The sequence below is a fragment of the Quercus lobata genome, chromosome 11, assembly GCF_001633185.2.
Source record: "Quercus lobata isolate SW786 chromosome 11, ValleyOak3.0 Primary Assembly, whole genome shotgun sequence".
In the NCBI taxonomy this organism is placed as follows: domain Eukaryota; kingdom Viridiplantae; phylum Streptophyta; class Magnoliopsida; order Fagales; family Fagaceae; genus Quercus; species Quercus lobata.
The window spans coordinates 39,163,944-39,181,615 of NC_044914.1; the positions used below are offsets into that span (position 1 = coordinate 39,163,944).

At 35.4% G+C, this 17,672-nt stretch overlaps 2 protein-coding genes across 2 annotated transcripts; one reads left to right on the forward strand and one right to left on the reverse strand.

Annotated features, from left to right (window-relative positions):
• Positions 1–6,442: 6,442 nt before the first annotated feature.
• LOC115966834 lies at positions 6,443–7,417 on the reverse strand. The gene has a single exon (XM_031085983.1). The coding sequence runs from the start codon at positions 7,415–7,417 to the stop codon at positions 6,443–6,445; it is 975 nt and encodes a 324-aa protein (XP_030941843.1).
• A 1,967-nt stretch (positions 7,418–9,384) lies between these two features.
• LOC115966835 (B3 domain-containing transcription factor VRN1-like) lies at positions 9,385–11,963 on the forward strand. Its single transcript, XM_031085984.1, has 4 exons — positions 9,385–9,510; positions 10,306–10,818; positions 11,417–11,608; positions 11,703–11,963. The coding sequence occupies exons 1-4, from the start codon at positions 9,385–9,387 to the stop codon at positions 11,961–11,963; spliced, it is 1,092 nt and encodes a 363-aa protein (XP_030941844.1).
• The last annotated feature ends 5,709 nt before the right edge of the window (positions 11,964–17,672 follow it).

Sequence of the window (17,672 nt, forward strand, 5' to 3'; positions counted from 1 at the left end):
AAGAAACTCGGTGTTTTGGCCCAACATTTTTTAAATACAAAGATTACTGATTTATTAGGGGAAAAAAAAAACAAAGAAAGGAGTAGAACTGTAGAAACAAGACTTATTACACATTCCGTCCCAATTTGTTTGTCTTTTTTTTTTTTTTTAAGATAGAAATTCTATTTTAGCATAATCTATGTGTATGTGTATGTGAAGCTCCCTCCTAGAGACTTAAATCTTGGCCTTTACCCCTCACACTCCACAAGCACTTATACTTGTGGAGTGACTATCGCACTGCGGTAGTCCAATTTGTTTGTCATGTTTGAAAAGTTAAACTTTTTAAGGGAACATCATTTATTGTCTTATCTGCCTTATAAAAATGTATAAGTTTACAAAACTATCCTTAAATAAATATATTAGCTTTTTTTTAAAAGTTATTTTTAATGAGGTAACTAAAAAGGTGCCCCAATTAGATTTTTTTTTTTTTTTAAATATTTGTTAGTTTTCTTTTCAAATAGTTTTGAAAATAAAGTAGGGGTATAATAGAAATGTTAGTAAATTAATGACTTTTATTTTTAGAAATAGGACAATATTTTGGGACATCCCAAAATGGAATAGAGAACAAACAAACTGGGACAAAGGGAGTACTTTTTTTTGGGAAAGTAATCCGAGTAGATTCATCTACAAAATGCACAAAACCAACAGTGATTTGGCATCATTTAAATATGATAACTTAATATTCCAATTGCTTAGAAATGAATACATAGAAATGTACAAAATGAAATAGAAAACAATTCATCTATATAAGTTTTTTTTTTTTGGTTAAAAAAAAAATTGTCTTTTATATAAGACTTTCTTATGATTATTAATCCAAAAAACAAACAAAGTGAAAGTAAAATTGAAGCTCTTAATGTAATGGATTTATTCACTTTTTTTTTAGAAAAATAAAAAATAAAATCTAACATTTCAAATTCCAATAAGGAAGTCATGAGAACAGAATTGCAAATACCCATTGCCTTAAACACTCAAATGAATATGAGTACGAAGGGAAAAAAAAAAGAATATGAGTACGAAGAAAGAAAAAAAAAAACTATTGGGTTTTACATGTATACCCAACAAAAACTCATGTATTAAACTATAAAATGAATATTTGAAACAAAAATAAGGTATGTTGTAGTGGCCATTGAATGAGGTGAATGATGAAAGATTTTTTTAATGGGAATTTTAAATTTATTGGATAGGGGTAGAGGGAATTTTAAACTTGCATAGTTTACCTGATTCATAAAAGCAATTGTTTGATAAAAAATGACAAAAGTTTTTAACAAAAGCAATTACTATTAGGGAAGTATGAAATTTTGAATTTGTGCATTTGGTTTTTTTTTTTTTTAAAGAAAACGTTGAAAGCAACATATAGTATTTTTTCTACAGTTTCTTTTTTGATAATTTTTTTTTGTTGTTTTTTGTTTTTGATAGATTTTTTTTGTTGTTGATAAAGATGGTTTTTTTTTTTTTCTTAGAGTTTGAAAAACTCATATATTTATACAAAAACCGAATGCATTTGAATGATTTCCACAATTCTCTCACGTTAAGTCATGTTAGCAGCCATGTCCTTATCAATTTTATTTTTTTCTAATTCTTTATACAATTTTTAAATATTTAAAGTGAATTAAAAACTCTATTATATTACAATCAAAATATCATATTTAATTTATCTTATTATTAACTATATATATATATATATATTTTTTTTTTTTCAGTTTTTGGTATATATATATTTTATTTTAGTGTAACAGGTTGACCATCAAAACATACTGATGCAATATTGAAAGCTCCACCAAATGTATCACAAAAATCAGTTTTAGACTACTAGAAGTCAGTCAGTTTGCTAAAATTGGAATTGACTGGTAATCTAGCTTGATACGATTTAGTTTTGTATTTTATGTTGTTATTTTTTTTTATTCTCATTGGTTTTTAAATGTTATATTATTGCATTATAAAGATAGTATATAAAAATATAATATTATTTTATTACATAGCTTAACCAAAATAATATGGTGTTTATTGCTATACATTTCATTTTTACTATTTTTCTTCTCATATTTTTTTATTCAACATTTAACTTTAGCAACATCCTCCATATCATAATTATTTATATTCTGTCTCATTTTTTTTTTAAACTAAACATATAATATATTTTTTTTAAATTCAATAAATAAAAATTGTTCTTATAAAGTCTTCCCATGAAATGTTACAATGCATCAATGGAAAAATGAAATACAAAACAAATATCAATTTAGAAACACTCAATTAAAAAAAAATAGAATAAAAAAATTTCTTATAAAGTAGTCCCATAAAACATTACAATGCATCAATAGAAAAAGAGAAACAAATGCTATTTCAGAAACACTAAATAATAACAATAATAATAATAATAAACCAAACATATCATAAAATAAACTAATAGTTATGGATATACTAACTTCATGGCTGCAAAATGGAATAAAATAAAAATAAAAATAAATGTTACAATATGCATATTTAGTACATTAGAGTTATCATCAAATTTGGGAAACAGTAAGATGTTGACGAAGAGAGAGAGAGAGAGAGAGAGAGAGAGAGAGAGAGAGAGAGAGAGAGAGAGAGAGAGAGAGAGAGAGAGATTAGTAAATGAAATCAAACGTCAATTAAATAAATTAATTAGTAACCGTTAATTGGAAAACAAATAGGCTAACGGCTAAAGGAGTAAAAAATTAATTAAAGATGAACTTACGAATGTTATTAAAAACTTTACAATGCAAATAAATAAATCGTTAAATTCACTTAATTAAATCATATAATCAACAATTAATTACAATTGTACAAAATTTAAACTTGAAACTAATCAAACTCTAATCTAGAAAATCATTTTATTATCAAAACTAAAAGGAAGACGTTCTTCAGTAATAATAGAAATATATAAGAAATAAAGATGAAAACTTTTGAAATACTTTTTTTTGACATTTCATTTAACATTATTTATAAATAATAAAATATTAAAAAAAAATCCTTAAATGCTTATATTCTTCACACACCATGACTTTTAAAATCTAATGAAAGGTTCTAAGAATTTAACTCTCATTTAATGCCTCTATTATGAAAATCACTAGCCAATAAAATAAGATAATAGTAAGAAACATTATAAATGAGATCATGAAAAGACTAATTAGTCACTATTATTATAGAATAAATGTCTTTTTTATGCATCTAGGAAAATGAAATGTATAGAGTTTACTTATTAAGGTATATGTAAAGATTTACGTTAAAAAAATATTTAAAGGTTTTTTTTTTGAAAAAAAAAAGTATATGTAAAGTTTTTATTAACTTAAAAGAAAATGAAAAACCAATTTTTAATTACTACAACCATTGCTACTCTATAAATCACACATAACACTATATTTAATTACATAAACTACAGAGTTAGACCATTTTAGATATACACCACCATATTCAACTTATAAATTACAACCCAAATCAATCATAAAATTACACAATCAAAGCCTAAACATGTAACATGAGTTACCTTCTGAATTAATGCTTGGAATTTTCACAATTATTGAAAGAAAATCGCCAAATTTAATTTTTAGGAAACATTAAGACAATGTGAATTTTAATTTCTTTTTAACTTCCATAGAAAAAAATATTACCCACATTATTTTTTTATTTTTTTAAAAGAATGATAGAAAATTTATTGAAACCAATACTCAGAATAGTACAATAAGGCCAAAACTACAATAGCTTGGCGTGGGGGGATAATGACTACAACAACTGTCATACCCCGATGGAAAAATGCACTAATGTACGCCTATATCAGCTATCTATTTGCTGTGCTTCCATACAAGTTTTGTATTTTGTTAACAGGCTATTTGCTCTCTCCATGATGACCCTTGGCTAAAGCTGAACATGATCAAAATAGAATTTATTCCTGGCATTCCAAATGCTCCAAGCCGTTGCTGCCCACCTGTCTAGATCTTCTGCTTCCAACGTTGTCTGCATTTTCTTGAATAGCAGGAAGAAATCATGCACCTTATTGCTGAATTTCTGCACACGGCCCCTCATCAAAGCCCACACATTCCGTGCAAATGGGCAAGTCCAGAGCACATGTGAAATTGTTTCCGGTTCCTGTCGACAGATATCGCATGTTGCCTCAATTCAAACTTTCCTTCAACATAGGTTGTTCCTCGTAGGTAGGCAGTTGCTACATGCTCTCCATATGAAGGTCCGCACCTTTGGGGGGACATTTAGCTTCCAAATTCGTCCCCATGTTGCACCATGTTCACGAGCTGAAGAGTGCTCTGCCTATTCTCCAGATTTCAGCTTGAGAGCAATGTGGTATGCAGACTTCATCGAGAATTGTTGTGTCTTGTTCGCTATCCATATCAGGTTGTCCTGTGAGTCAAGGTGATTAAGTGGGAGTGCTAAAATTTCTGCACATGTGCTTTGGATGAAGGTAGCCACCAGCTTGCCCCTATCCCATTGTCTTGTATCATGGTTGATCAAGTCGCTGACTCACATCTGATCATCAAGTTCATTGAGGAAGACCGGTTTATTCTGTAGCCATTTGTGTGATAGGACCCCAATGTTTTGGCCATCTCCAACCCTCCATATGGACCCCTCTCTTATGACATCTCTTGCAGCCAAGAGTGACCTCTAAACAAATGATGGATTTGGTCCCAATTCAGCCAACATAAAACTACAGTTTGGGAAGTACCTTGCCTTGTAGACCCTATAGAAGAGTGATTGGTTGTTATGAATGAGCCTCCATGCTTGCTTGGCCAACATTGCCAAATTGAAAGCCGATACATCTCGAAACCCCATTCCTCCCTTCTTTTTATGTGTACACAATTTTTGCCAATTAATCCAAAGTATCTTCCTCTCCTCCTTTGTTTGTCCCCACCAATACTTTGACAAAATCGAATTGATGTTATCACAAATAGATTTGGGTATTTTGAACAAACCCATGGAATAGGTCGGTATGGCTTGTGCCACCATCTTAATTAGGATCTCACGGCCAACTTTGGATATAAATTTCTCCTTCCACCCCATCAACCTCTTAGTTATTTTTTCTTGGAGCTCTTTAAAGGTATTGACCTTAGATTTTCCACTTGCAATCGGTAGACCCAAGTATTTCTCAGTGTTTGACATAATCCTTGCCCCCAAAAATTTTTGAATTGCTCTTCTCACCTCTGGCTTGGTATTGGTGCTAAAAAACAATGAAGTTTTTTGTCTATTGATTGCATGTCCCGATGCTACCTCATAAGTCTCCAAAAGGTCCAGTAACTGCTAGCATTCCTCCACAGTGGCTCGACAAAAAAGGAGGCTATCATCTGCGAACAAAAGGTGAGAGATGCACACCCCTTGTTGGCAAGATTTTATGCCTCTTAATTGGTGGCTTTCTTCGACTTTCCTTAGCGTAGCAGATAACTCTTTAGCACAAAGCAGGAACAAGTATGGTGAAAGTGGGTTTCCTTGCTCTATACTTCTTGATGGGGTGATGAAGCCTCATGGTTCCTCATTTATTAGAATGGAATATGAGGCAGTGGTGAGTGTCTCAATGGCTAGGTGCACCCATCTTGGGGAAAAAACCCAATTTTAGCATTATTTGTCACAAGAATCCCCACTCCACCCTATCATAAGCCTTGCTGATATCCAGCCTGACTGCCATTTGTCCCATCCTCCCTTTTCTTTGATTCCGCATCATGTGTAACAACTCATAGGCTACAATAGTGTGATCAGTAATAAGGCGATTAGGAACAAATGCACTTTGAGCATCAAAGATAACCCTAGGGAGTACAAGTTTCAAGCGGTTAGCTAGGACCTTAGAAACAATTCTGGAAATTACATCGCCAAAACTTATTGGCTTAAAATCAGACATGTGTTTGAGATCATTATTTTTTGGGATCAATACAATATGGGCATAATTCATCTTTTGCAACATATGACCAAAGTTTAAAACTGAAAGGACTGCAGTTGTTACATCTTGACCCACAATATGCCAAAACTTCTAAAAGAAAAAAGGGGACATACCATCGGGTCCGGGTGCTTTAGAAGGGTGCATCTGAAACAAGGCTTGCTTGACCTCCTCCGGATTATACCTTTGGAGTAAAGTACTATTCATTTATGGAGTAACCAAGTGATCCATTGCATTCAAAACCCCCTCAAAATTTGTTGGGCTCGATGATGTAAATAAGTCCTGGAAATAACGGATGGCTGTTTCGGCAATTTGGTCCTCAAAAGTGCACCATTCCCCACTCTGAGATGTGATCCCAGAAATGTGATTTTTTCAATGCCTTTGGCTGGTTCTTTGCTGGAAAATTTTCGTATTTTTGTCACCTGCTGGTAGCCAAATGGATCTTGATCTCTGGCGCCAGAAAATCTCATCTTGATGGAGGAGTGCGTTGATATCATTTTTTAGAGTTCTGATTCATGGCTGATTTTCCAGGTCATTTTGTAAGGCTAACTCCTCTAAGGCCATTTGCTTTTCCTGGATTTGAGTTTTAAAATTCCCAAAAGTGGTGCTACTCCAAGTGACTAGTGCTTGCCTGCATTTTTTGATCTTCTCAAACAAGCGATACATAGGGCTACGTCCTCCAATATTAGATTCCCATGATGCACGGATCACCTCTTCATAACCCGGTTGGTGCACCCATTTTTCTTCAAAACTCCTTGGAATTTTCTTCTTCCTGCACTGCTGATTCGGCCTGGACAGATTTATTAGGATGGGAATATGATCCGAGTATGTAGATTGGAGATGAGTTACCTTAGCGTGAGGAAACATAGTTCTCCATTCCAAGGTTGCACATGCTCTATCCAAACGCTCTTGTACAAACTCTTCCCCCAGGCGACCATTGTTCCATGTGAAAATATTTCCTTGAAATCCCATGTCCACCAACCCGTAATGGAGTAATGTAGAGCGAAACTCCATCATTGGTTGCTGCTGTTTCAGTAATCTGCCTTGCTTCTCATTGGAGTTTGAGATCTCATTAAAATCACCACAACATAGCCATGGGACTGATAATCTAGTGTGGAGATGTTTTAGGAGCTGCCATGATTCCTTTTTCCTACTCTCCTCCAGCCAACTATAGAATCCCATCAACCTCCACGGGTGTTGTTCGTCATTGAGTATGAGAGCGTCTATGTGATGGGGTGAGTAGGTTTGGATGTGTAACTTAATCTCCTCCTTCCAAAGAAGTGCCAAACCACCCCTACGTTGTGTACAAGGCACTGCGAGCATGCATCGGTAGGGTAAGTCTTCTTGTATCCATCGCATCTCTTCCACAGTTCGTTTTGTTTCCATCAAAAACAAAACCTTGGGAGCTTTTTCCCTCACCAAGTGAGAGAGGACATCAACTGCACGTTGGTTCCCAAGCCCCCGACAGTTCCAACTTATAAGATTCATTGTGCTTGGCGGGGTTGATCCGCAGCCTCCGCCGTTGAACAAATATCATTGTGGGTAACCTCCAAAAACTTGGTCCATTTTGTGCTTGATACACTGCCCTTTGAGATGTCTGCTTCTTCCCTTAATATTCTCTTCTTAGAGCCGTTGATGGTTGGTTGAGTAGGGTTTTGTTTTGTGGACTCTGTTTGTTTCTCTACTTTCTTCCAGTTTCGTTCTGATCCTTCCCGCGCTAAGAGGTTTTTTCCCAAGTCACGTGGCTTCTCACATGAGTTTTTAATTAACATGGGGCGGTTATTTTCACGTGCGTACTCAATTGGGACGCTGAAGAGATCATGGGATGAATTCGTATTCTTTAAACCTGGCACGTTACATGCTTCCTTAGTAATGGCTATCTCGGTTTCAAGTGCATTAAGCTCTGAGATATTGTCCCCAAATAACCCGTGGTTTAATGATTCATGCATACCCGTTTTATCGATGTTATTTCCGTTACGCTGATTGGCATTGAATGCGCCATAAGTTTGGTGTATTGAATTTGTTGTTGTCTAAATCGGTGTTTAAACCGGCGGTTGGCTGCTTCTCATGTTCACCGACGGGCCAGAATTTCTTGGTGGTTGTCATGGTGTTGTGCTATTTTCTTCCTTTCGCCGATGACCTTCCTTCAGCCATTCTCCGTATGGAGGTTCAACCTGTCCCGAGTCCCTTGGTGTAGAGCAATACTTCGCTTCATGTCCAAGAATTCCGCAGTTATAACATAGACCAGTTATGCGTTCGTATTTGAAACTGACTCGCAGCTTGTCTCCTTCCGGGCTTAAGACAACTCTCCCCTTGTGGATAGGCTTGTCTAAAGGAACCTCCACCCTTATTCTGATGAACCTGGCTTGGTCTGTTGTAAACGCCGTTGCATCTATCTCCACCACCTTTCCAATTCCACACCCAATATCTCTTCCAGTCTCCTTCGTTAGAAGATCAAATGGTAAGCCCCAGATCTGAATCCAAATTGGGAGTGTTTGGAATGTCACAGATGCAGCTGTCATGCCTCTTTCCCACCGTCGGAGTACCAGTGGGTGATTATCAAAACTTCACGGACCATTATTCAGCACCCATTTTAACTGACTTTTGAAAGTGAATTTGAACTGAAATAATCCATCCCCAACATCCACAATCCTCAAATCTGATCCCATTTTCCATACTGCTCTAAGCATGGACTTGGCCGTTCTTTGGTTGAATGGTTGAGTTGTAAGGAAACGGCCTAGAAGACTCAGTAAGCATTCTTCTAGGGTTTCCTTTCTCCGTGTTACTCTCACCTAACATACTTCCCCCTCCTCCTCCGTCAAATTGATCTGTTGTAAACGTTCAATGAAGTCGCTATCCATGTTGAGAACCTTGCCTTTCTAACAAGAAAATCCTCTCCAATGAGAAAAGGAAGTAGGACTCACCCTATGTGAGAAGAAAGACTCACCCTATGTGAGAAGAAATTATTGGCAATGTTCCTATAATTAATTGAAACATATACCCACATTATTTCAAACCTTATGGAAAAGAAGGTTTACATGTAACATGAAAAATGTGTTTAATTGACTTAAAGATGTAAAAATTAGTCAATCGACTATGGTAGAATTGAGATTTCAAATTTTAAATAAAACAATTCTACAATAATAAAAAATTATCTTATGATAAATATGATTATGAAATGCATTACTTTTCATTAAATTAGTTCAAATTACTCTTCTATTTTTTTGGGTAAAGTTTACTTTACATTGCGATAGTTAATAACAAAAAAAAAAAAAAAAAAAAATCCACGATGTTTGCGAAAACTACGTGAACGTGGCTTCCACTGTGAGATAGTTTGAAACTCACTCTACAACTGACTCAGTGAAACGTGTCTCTATATACACAGTTTCTTCCATTATCTTTCTCTTTCACTATGAGCTTCTCAATCTCTGACTCTGAGATTGCTTTGCTTTGATATGGCGTCTTGGCCAAGGACTCGCCGCAGGGGAGTGGAGCCCACTGACAAGCGTGAACGGTGTTGCAAGTATCCCACAAGGGATCCTGAGACATTCTTCAAGATTGTTTTCAATGAAAAGATACTTGTATGTGTTTTTTTTTTCCTTAAACTTTTCTGGGTCTTTCTCTGTTTTGTTCTTGAATGAAACACTTTGGGGTCTCTTACGTTGTTACATGCAAGTGTTACATTGTTTGTTTCTTTGATTCTTTCTTCAAGAGAGGAAAAAAAAAAAAAAAAAAGATTGTTGCTTTACACTTGTTTGTTTTCTGAGGGTACTTAACTTTCTGTTTGGTTTCTGAGAAAACCCGGGAAGAAGATGAGTGTTTGAAATTGGGTCTTGTTATATTTGGTGTTACACATTTGAGTGACCATAATCCTTTTCTTGGGTTTGCTTTATTTTACCAAAACAGAGGAACAGATTTGATTTTTATACAAAATGATACAGTTTTTCCATGATGAGAACCTTTAGCACATTGTCCTTCTTGTTGTCACTTGATTCCATAAGAGAATTACGTAATGGTAAAATGATTAAATTTGCTAACATTTTAAGCTTTTGGAACAAGTGGTTTTTTAGTTTATCACGGTACCAAAGTGTTGGATCCTACTTATTAAGGAAGAGTTTGAGCCTACACATGGCCAAAAGTTTTAGAATAATATTTAAATGATTAAAACCATTATTTTCCTAACAATTTTATTTTATTTTAAGATACATTTCCTAACAACATAAGCTATTGGTACCAGGACAAGTGGGATTGAGTTTTTTGTTTGTATATCCATACAATTTCTTACGTTTTTTGTGAATTATTTGAGTGATGTTGTCATGTCTGCAATATATAATAAGTCAACTACTAGGAGTAATTTCATTTGGTACCTGCTGCAGAGGTTGCCAGAAATTTTTTTACAGAAATTTGGGGACCAGCTTGCTTCCATTGCTACAGTCAACGGTCCCAATGGTCGGGTTTGGCAATTGAGTTTGGAGAAAGATGAAAACGGCACTTGGTTTAGTGATGGCTGGGACAAGTTTTTGGATTACCACTCTATCAGCAGTAATGGCCATATTATAATCTTCAAATATGAAGGAAATTCAACTTTCAATGTTCTTTTCATGTTTGATATGACTGCTGGCAAGATCGATTATCCCATTGACAATCTAAGTAGTGATGCGGAACCTGATTCAGTACCAAATGAAGAAGAGGAGAAAGATTTTGGGTATAATGATGTATCGCTTTCAACTACTTATAGCCCTTCCCAGAACTCTTCAGAAAGTTGGACTTCTGATGAGTATTTTAGTCAAGGAGTACTCAAAAAGCGTAATAAATATACCACTTGGACTGATAGAGAGAAAAGGCACATAAGAAAGGGTGCATGTACAGGGGCGGAGCCAGAAATTTTGGTTTGGGAGGGTCAAGTTGTGATGTTAATATATTTGTTAATCAAGACAAACCTCTACACACATATATAAAAATTAATTTACTAAGAGAATTTATCATCTTCTAAATTTTAATGAGCATACAAAAGTCATGAATTTCTTCTATTAGACATGTACAAAAATTTATCATTTTTTACATAGTTCAATTGGTTAAACCTCTTAAATTATATGATTTTAATATAATTTATCTTTCTTTTAAGAGCAACATTGAAATGACTCAAAATTTGAGGGGGCCAACTTCAATTTTTACATGCTACATTTTTTTAAATGTAAATAATATAAATACTATAAAATAATTTTTTAAAACTTTGGGGGGGCCTTGGCCCCCCCCACCCTTGTGTGTGGCTCCGCCACTGCATGTAGTAGTGGACAAGCAGCTACTCAATCCTGTGATAAATGTGGTCATCACAAAGAAAGTGAATTTGCAAAATTTGACAAGGAGGAAGCTGAAAAAACTCCTAAGGAAGGCAGGTTCTATTCTTCAGGCAAAAGGAATCCAAAATCCAAATATAGTAAGCTCTATAAAATTACATATATGCTTTACATTGTGGCATGCTATTAGATAATTCTTCTCATGACTAGTTTGCTAACTGCAGAAGTAGATGACTTTTCGTCAACTTCAGGATTTTCCAAATTTTCTAAAACAATCCAAGCTGCAAAGAAAAGGGCAAGAAAAGCAGCAGATATGTTTCAGTCTGAACATCCTTTTTTCAAAGCTATCTTGCGGCGTCATAACATATATAATAGTTTTGTGGTGAGTCACAGTTTGTGTTGTTGGTTTTAAGTTTCACCTAGATATGTGATTTAGTTGCAACATGCTTAGTTTTATATTTTTCTTGCTTATGTAGTATGTGCCTGCTGGATTTGCTATGAAGTATCTACCTTCGGAGTCCATTGCACTTCAGGATTCTGATGGAAAACGGTTCCCTGCACGATGCTTCGATAGAGAGGGTTCAGGTGCAGGTAGGAGTATAGGCAAGGGATGGGCTACATTTGCTCGGGAGCATGATTTGAGAGAAGGAGATGTCCTTGTCTTCGAGCTGATCAACAGGGAAACTATTGTCTTAGAAGTTCACATATTTCGTGCTATTGATTACTCAGGGATGTAAATTAATGTGTGTATTTTGGTGGTGTTTGGCTGGGAATTTGGGTGTTTCTCTATGAAGTTTTCAGGTTTTTAGAGCTTGGCTTTTGTGTGATTGAGGGATTTTTTTGGGTATTTTCCTCTGGTTCTGTTTGTGAGAAGTTGTGTATGTTTTGGGTTTTCGGTTGTTTCTGGAAAATTTTGAGGTGATGAAGCTTGCTTTGCATGGGAGGGGTGTCCCATATTTTATAGGAAAAGATGGTGAGGTCACATGGAATGTGAGATTTAGGCAAGTGATCCAATAAGGTACTGCCACTTGGCATTATTAGGGACCAAACCAATTTCAAATATGCACTTCTTTAAGCAATTACTAAGAAGTAAAGCACAGTAATATGGTGATTTCCCGGTTTAATAGAATTTGGACATACACAATAAAATGGAAAACTAAATGAATTTCCAAGGAAATGCCAAAACGTGTTAGGAATTGGCTAATAGAATTTTTTATTAGCTTTGACTGGTAAATGCAAAAACATTTTAGGAATTTTTGCCTTCATGGTAACTAAAAAGATTTTTTTTTTTTGCTTTGTAGACATTGCAACAAAGACAGATGATGCCTTCTATGCTTAATTAAGAAAACTTTGGTTTCAGCGGGGAAAAAAATCAAAGAATTTAGATGTGTGCTGGTTATTTGATCATTCTTTATGGTGTCATAAAATTTTGGTTATTTGCAGGAACTTGCTGTCTTTTTGTTTATCAACTGGACTTGATGGGAAAAGATTTTGAATCTGTGGAATGAGGGTAGTAAGATAAAAGTCCTTTTTACTTTTATAGTATTCTATGTTGGAATTAACAAACTCTAAACTTCTCTCACTTCCATGTGAAAATACAGCAATACTTCTTAACTTGTTCAGTATTCCATGTAGAAGAGAAGCACAATGCTATATGTTGACTCAAAACACAGTCTCATTCCCTATGCTAAGCTCTTAAACCCTGGCAAATATGGTTTGTTGAATGCATTGATGAATGGACATGGAATGGCTATTGTAGGTTAATTAGTCCAGCAGAGTTGTTTCTTGCTCCAAGATCCTACATTTCAAGTCTACTTTGAATATGTTTGCATGTAACAATGTTGTTTCAAGTAAATTATTGGGAAGTTTTAAATCTACAAACGTAGACACCAGTCCTGCATTTTCTTCTCTTGATTTCCATATTTCTGAAAGAGCAATTCTGTTAGAGAGTATCACTAATAAAATTCTCCCATCTGCACTCTAAAACTCAAATGTTACTGACTGTGTTTTGCACAAATGCCATCATCTTCTCAAGGTGATAAGGGATACATTCTACAAATATGTAAAATGAAAAGAGCATCGCTAGGCACCTCTCTTCATGCTATCTATTGTTAGATTGGTTTTGGACTTTCCAATCTAAAAAACTTTGCATTCGACTTGTTTAGTCTAGAATGTGATGCATCTTCCCTTCTAATATGATATCAGAACTGTCTTATCAATTATAACAATCAATTGCTATGTAAATTGCCGAATGTAATAGTTTTCCTGTAATGATATATTTATTAGACTAGTGAAGATATTGAGGCTTTGCTACTAATTCTCCTGATCGTGTTTAAAATTTCACTGAGAAAACAAAAAAATAAAAAAACTTTTCTCTGTACTTTGCCAGTGATTATAATCTATTTTAGCAACAACCAAAGTAATCTAGTTAACTCTTTTCCTCTTTTGTGGGTTTTTTACTTTTATTTTTTTAAAATAAACTTAGCCGGATTATATGCAGGTGTTTGTGTATTGACTTAGGCTGTAAATCTATTTCCCCAATAATTTGGCTGGACCAGAACAGCATATCCGAATTGCATCATTCTTCAAAGTTCCACTTTTCACTCCAGTTCCCAAATGAATGCAGAATTCCCAAATGAATACAGGATTCTGCCATTGCTTTAGCATTGTGTTTTATGTTGCTGCAAAGAAAAAATATTTCTAATGCACTATAAGCACATTAGCTTGTGCAAATATTTATATCTATTTTAATGTAAGAACTTACTTTTTATATTTTGTACAATCATTTTTAAAAAATACCTACATCAGATTATTTATTCTACCTTATATTTTATTTAAATAATCAATCTTTATTTTTTGTTTATTATTATCTTCATAAAGTGAGAGAGAGAAAGAGAGAAAGGATTTTGATTAGACAAGAGGTGAGGAAAAAAAAATTTTAAAAATGATTACAAAGCTAGTTGTATTCACACTACTATGTGTGTGTCTATAATTATAATAATAATAATAATAATAATAGGTGAAGCTGAGAGAAATGCAAATTAGAATTTCAAATTAGAGTTTCAATTTTGTGTCATATGTTCTAAATTATTTATTCTTAAAGAGTTTTATTTTTAATTCTAGAATCAAACTAGCATTATGCCCATGTGATGCACAGCTTAATCAAAATTCATATATAAATAGTTTTTTTTTTATATTAATTTACTTAAAATTAGATAATAGAATAGATAATAAAAATAATTAAATATTTTGTGAAACTAAGGTATTATGAAATTCATATAGAATAGTTTTAAGTTATATAATAAATTCATATTGTGTGAAACTAAGGTATTATGAAATGCATATATATATATATATATATATATATAAGTAACTTATTAAAAGAGTACAATAAATATGTTTGTTTTTGGAATGCATAAGATGATTTATTCCTATGGCGGGCAAAAATTGACAGCTAAAAAACCAAGTGGACACTAACGTGTTATTTTTGCACACATAATATATTTTTAGAGGTGGAATGCAAGGTCAACCCTTTTAGGTACCCAATTACAATACAGCTAATAGTAAACAGATTAGTTTGTGGTATGAAGTGAGCACACTAAAAGAAAAGGAGAAGGCTCTTTATTAGCTAAGTGTTCATCCTCGAGTTTAGTCCGAAGAAGGGTTTTACAGTTGATCGATTTATTTCCAGTTCTCTCTCTCTCTCTTTTCTCCTTTCTTTTTTTCTTGATCTAGATGTTTCTTGGCTTTATATAATTAGCCAAAATGCACCTGGACTCTAAATTTGGAGGGTTAGGATCACACTTCCTTGATACTTGTCCCATCAAGGACTTACTAGTAGGTCTTACACTGAAGTTTTAGCTATGTGGGCACTATTCAAACTTATTGGGGAAGTGACCATGAACAGTGCCCACATAGCTAAAACTTCAATGTAAGACCTACTAGTAAGGCCTTGATGGGACAAGTATCAAGGAAGTGTGATCCTAACCCTTCAAATGTAGAGTCCAGGTGCATTTTGGATAACTATATAAAGCCAAGAAACATCTAGATCAAGGAAAAAAGAAAGGAGAGAAGAGAGAGAGAGAGAATAGGAGATAAATCGATCAACTGTAAAACCCTTCCTTAGACTAAACCTGAGGATGAACACTTAGCTAATAAAGGGCCTTCTCTTTTTCTTTTAGTGTGCTCACTTCATACCACGAACTAATCTGTTTACTATTAGCTATATTGTAGTTGGGTACTTAAAAGGGTTGACCTTGCATTCCACCTCTAAAAATATATTGTGTATGTAAAAATAACACGTCAACGTCCACTTGGTTTTTTAGCGGTTAATTTTTGCCCGCCACAATTGGTGCTGTCTTTAGGAAGGTCTCCTAAGGTACCCTTGCAAAAATCTTACTGTTATGGCCGGTCCCAGGCACAGCGGATCGTTGGAATCTGTGGGCTTTCAGCACAGAGACCACTTTGTTATTCTCGAGCGAAGGAGGGACTATCAAGTGGCTAATACTTTAACCGAAAGGGTGCCTTCTGTTCATTCTGAGCGAACTGGCCAGCATGAAGCCAGTCACCATTCGTGTGATGAGGAGGTGCATAACCTAGAAAAAAAAATGGAATGATTATGTCGACCTCTTTATCACAGAGCTCGAATAAGGGAGGATAGAACGCCTTCCCCAAATCAATATTCAAGTACGGGAAGCAACGAAAGTTACCATCCACGAAGTAGAACTCCGCCCAGTGAATCATTCACGTTGTCATCCCATCGAAGTTCTGGACGAAATCAATATCGTATAAGGTCCAAAACTCCACCAAGAAGGAGCTAGAGGCATGTTGCCATGGGAAAGGCTCTCCTTCAGATATCCCACTCCCTTTTTTCTCGGTGTATTGAACAGGCTGAGCTCCCTCGTCGCTTCAACCAGCCTACCTTTACCATTTATAATGGTAGGACCGATCATGTTGAACATGTTAGTCACTTTAATCAAAGAATAACTATCCACTCCAAAAATAAAGCCTTTATGTGTAAGGTCATCCCTTCAAGCCTAGGTTCGGTTGCCATGAGGTGGTTTGATAGCCTTGAGGAAGGGTCTATACATTCCTTTGAAGAGCTAACCAAGGCCTTTGGGGCAAGGTTTGTAACATGTAGCTGGGTTTCTAGACTCCTAGACTCTCTATTGTCAATGTCCATGAAAGAGGGAGAGACTTTGAAGAACTATTCAGATAGGTATTGGGAAGTTTATAATGAGATTGATGGAGACTTCGAAGACATTGTTGTGCAAACCTTCAAGGTAGGCCTCCCTACACATTTTGACTTGTGGAAATCACTAACTATGAAACCACCTCGGAGTATGCATCAACTGATGGATTGGATTGAGGAGCATATAAAGGTTGAGGATAATCAGAACTCTAGCAAGGGAAAAGCCAAGGTCTTTAATCCCGACCAAAGGGATAGCTCATAGGGTCAGTTCACATCCTCCCGACCGAGGAGGGAGTTTTTCAGTCAGGCATCTCGTAGCCTTGTTGGCCCTCAGGCAGTAACTCAATGTTCAAAGAGCCGATTATCGAGTATTAGAGAAGAACAAAAGCGAACCTTACTTTAAATGGCCGAACAAAATGAGAGGAAATCCCACTAAAAGAAATCAGAGTTTGTATTGTCAGTACCACTAGGACTAAGGTCATACAATCGAGGACTGTAGGACTTTACAAGACTTCCTTAACCAGTTAATCAAAGTTGGCAAACTGGAACAATTTTTACAACAGCCAGTTGGTCAAAGAGGTCAACTCGCCACATGGCCGCAGAGAAATAGAGCTCCCTGATCATCTCTATGAACGATAAACGTCATCTTTGCAGCCCTGAGGGAATACTCTCATTCAGTCGGCAAGGTAATGGCAATGTCATCGTAGTTGGATGGATATGAAGAAGAAGCACTGTGCAAGAAACCTAGGATTTTGGAACAGCCGCATGATGATTCGTTGGTGGTAACCTTGCAAATAGCGGGATTCGACGTGAAAAGAGTAATGATTGATCAAGGTAGTGCAGCTGAAATTACATACCCTGATCTATTTTGGGGTCTAAGGCTTAAACTGTAGGATTTTAGTAACTATGACGTTCTTTTGGTCGAGTTTAATTGGAAGGTTACTGTTACAAAGGGTATGATCCGATTACGTGTACAGATAGGGGAAAAGGTGGTGAGTGTGAATTTCATAGTAGTCGATGCCTTTTCTCCGTATACTACTATTCTCGTGAGACCATGGCTACATGCTATGGGGGCGATCTCCTCAACTCTGCATGTAAAGTTAAAATATCCCACTAGCGAGGGGGTAGCCGAGCTGGTAGGATGCCAAGCGGTGCCAGGCAATGTTTAGTGGCAGCGGTTAACCATCGTGCTCCTAAGGTGAGTCCTTTGGAGATAGAACCTATCTTATAGAAATCATAGCTCAGTTTGCCACTC

What these genes read in the sequence shown, in the direction of transcription:
- LOC115966834 (XM_031085983.1), bottom strand. Translation starts at nt 7,417, where the DNA reads ATGAATCTTATAAGTTGGAACTGTCGGGGGCTTGGGAACCAACGTGCA.
- LOC115966835 (XM_031085984.1), top strand. Translation starts at nt 9,385, where the DNA reads ATGGCGTCTTGGCCAAGGACTCGCCGCAGGGGAGTGGAGCCCACTGAC. An exon ending in TTTTCAATGAAAAGATACTT is followed by an intron (nt 9,511 to 10,305) that starts GTATGTGTTTTT and finishes TACCTGCTGCAG; the next exon opens with AGGTTGCCAGAAATTTTTTT. An exon ending in ACATATATAATAGTTTTGTG is followed by an intron (nt 11,609 to 11,702) that starts GTGAGTCACAGT and finishes TTGCTTATGTAG; the next exon opens with TATGTGCCTGCTGGATTTGC.